Raw genomic sequence first — 2,020 nt, forward strand, 5'->3', positions numbered from 1 at the left:
CATTCAACTTTATCCATATAAACAAGAAATAAGAACTAACGACGTTTCGCAAACGTGAAAGTTTGCAATTGTTATTAAACTGATACTAAATGAACACGGGGATATGAATATTTCATACTATGACTACTTATTGACAGCTCTAAACTAGCTGATCATTGAGGAAACGTGACAAAAACTGAAAATATCAACGTTGACCGTGGCCCAGAATAGAGCCGTTGACATTAGTATAGATGTTGACAGAAGCTTAAAGGTGAAATGATGTCAAGTTTAAGAGGAGGCGTTTCAATTTTCTCTTTTCATTTAACTTTCCTTATAAGTAAAACAATCAGTTTAACGACAAGATTCATATACACGTTTACAAATATACAAGAAGAGTACTGAGGAACATTTTCAATAATATAACAAAACGAGGCGTACTTTATTCTCCATTAACAGGAAAGCAAGAGCGCTTTAACACGATTATAGATCCGAGTAACATAACTAGCTCGCGTAATACAATATATATATATATATGTATATGTATATATATAATAAGATTGTAAAGTTTACCTACGAGATACATGTGACTAGTTCGAGGATTTATTTGAACGAAGTTCCTTAGTTCGCTGCCATTCCCACCCATTGGCTTTAGCTATTATTCAGTGAAAATAATTGTTGAAGGGTGAGTAGGAATATTGGAATAAACATAGAAAGTTGTACTTGTACTAGGCGATTGGCTTGCAAACTGTAAACGGTTAAAGCCATATTGATAAACAATATATTGAGCGTTAAAATCTTTCATCGAACCTAGGGTGTATAGAGAGTAATCGCTATTGAAAATAAAAACTAACTTTTAGTAAGTCTTGTACTAAACTTCTATAATAATTAACTTAAAGGAAAGTTACAATTTTTAAGTCATATTAATATATCTGTCCAAAAACAATTTGAGAGTCTAGTCTTGAACTAATACCCAGATATCAGAATCCCTGATGGACTTATAATTAGAATAAATTATAAAAAAAAGGTTATATCTTTTCTAATGCCATTAAAGTGAAAAGTATCTATCAAATTATCGTTATAAAAAATGTAAACCTATATTAAATGTGTCAGTAGTGCTCATGGCACACTACACAATATGTCCTTTAAACAGATAAATTAAGCACACTAAGCAATGACAATAATACTACGTATTTTCTGTTACTGAATGATAGTAATTGTAATAAGGAATGACTTGCCCTTTTTATTCAAACGAATTCAGATCCTAGAAGGTGCGACTATTTGAGCGCTTGATAATTATGCACTACCTGCTGGTATCTGATTCCTTTGAGTATTATTTGGGAACTAACTTTACAGATTCCATGCATTTACCATGAAAACTGTCTACAAATATGGCTTGGCAATGCTGACTAAAAAATTATTATTTGACTTTAAAAGCCAATGGGTTACACTAAATTACTTTGTTAACTACTCAAAGGAAATTAGTTCGCCTGACAGTAATGTGTGAAAGTGCCAGTGAAATCAGAAGAGAATGCCACAACAAAATGCATAGATCTTTTTCCTTTCAACATTCTCGTTGTCTCTAGCAATTTATAATTTTTACTCGTTCCCTTCCTTCTCCCTTTTATTTTTATCACTCACCCTCTGCTATCATCATTATTATACCTATGTACACTCGGTTATTTTGATTTCGATACTTTACTCAATACCAAATGTATTGGTTTCCTCCACAGCTAGGAGTAATTTTTCGTATAAAATTTCAGGCGTTGGATACGGCGGTAGATCCAGTCGATTGAAACATGTATGAGCTCTGAAAATAGAAGTAATTATCTTACTAATATATGTTCGATGCACTAAATTGCTGTATTATATTTATGAGAGTTAATCAAAAGTCACTGGTCGCAACGTGATAACGATAAAGAGAACATTATAAATTTATTCTATTATAACATTCTATTATAATCTATTAATATGAGGAGGCATTTGTCATTAGATTAAAAAATGCATCGATCAGCAAAAAAAATGATGCTATGATATGCTGGGG

The 2,020-nt window shown here is 31.9% G+C and overlaps 1 protein-coding gene across 3 annotated transcripts in view; it reads right to left on the bottom strand.

The window, feature by feature from the left end:
* Nucleotides 1–280: 280 nt before the first annotated feature.
* Nucleotides 281–2,020, bottom strand: part of LOC107267483 (E3 ubiquitin-protein ligase HECW2) — a 7,100-nt gene continuing 5,360 nt past the window's right edge. For all 3 annotated transcript variants that reach the window (XM_015739301.2, XM_015739273.2, XM_015739293.2), the window contains one exon: nt 281–1,786. In XM_015739301.2, coding sequence (XP_015594787.1) covers nt 1,675–1,786 — 112 coding nt within the window. In that variant the 3' untranslated portion in view covers nt 281–1,674. The remainder of the gene's footprint in view (nt 1,787–2,020) is intronic.

Source organism: Cephus cinctus, unplaced genomic scaffold, assembly GCF_000341935.2.
Source record: "Cephus cinctus unplaced genomic scaffold, Ccin1 Ccin1_scaffold0029, whole genome shotgun sequence".
NCBI lineage: Eukaryota > Metazoa > Arthropoda > Insecta > Hymenoptera > Cephidae > Cephus > Cephus cinctus.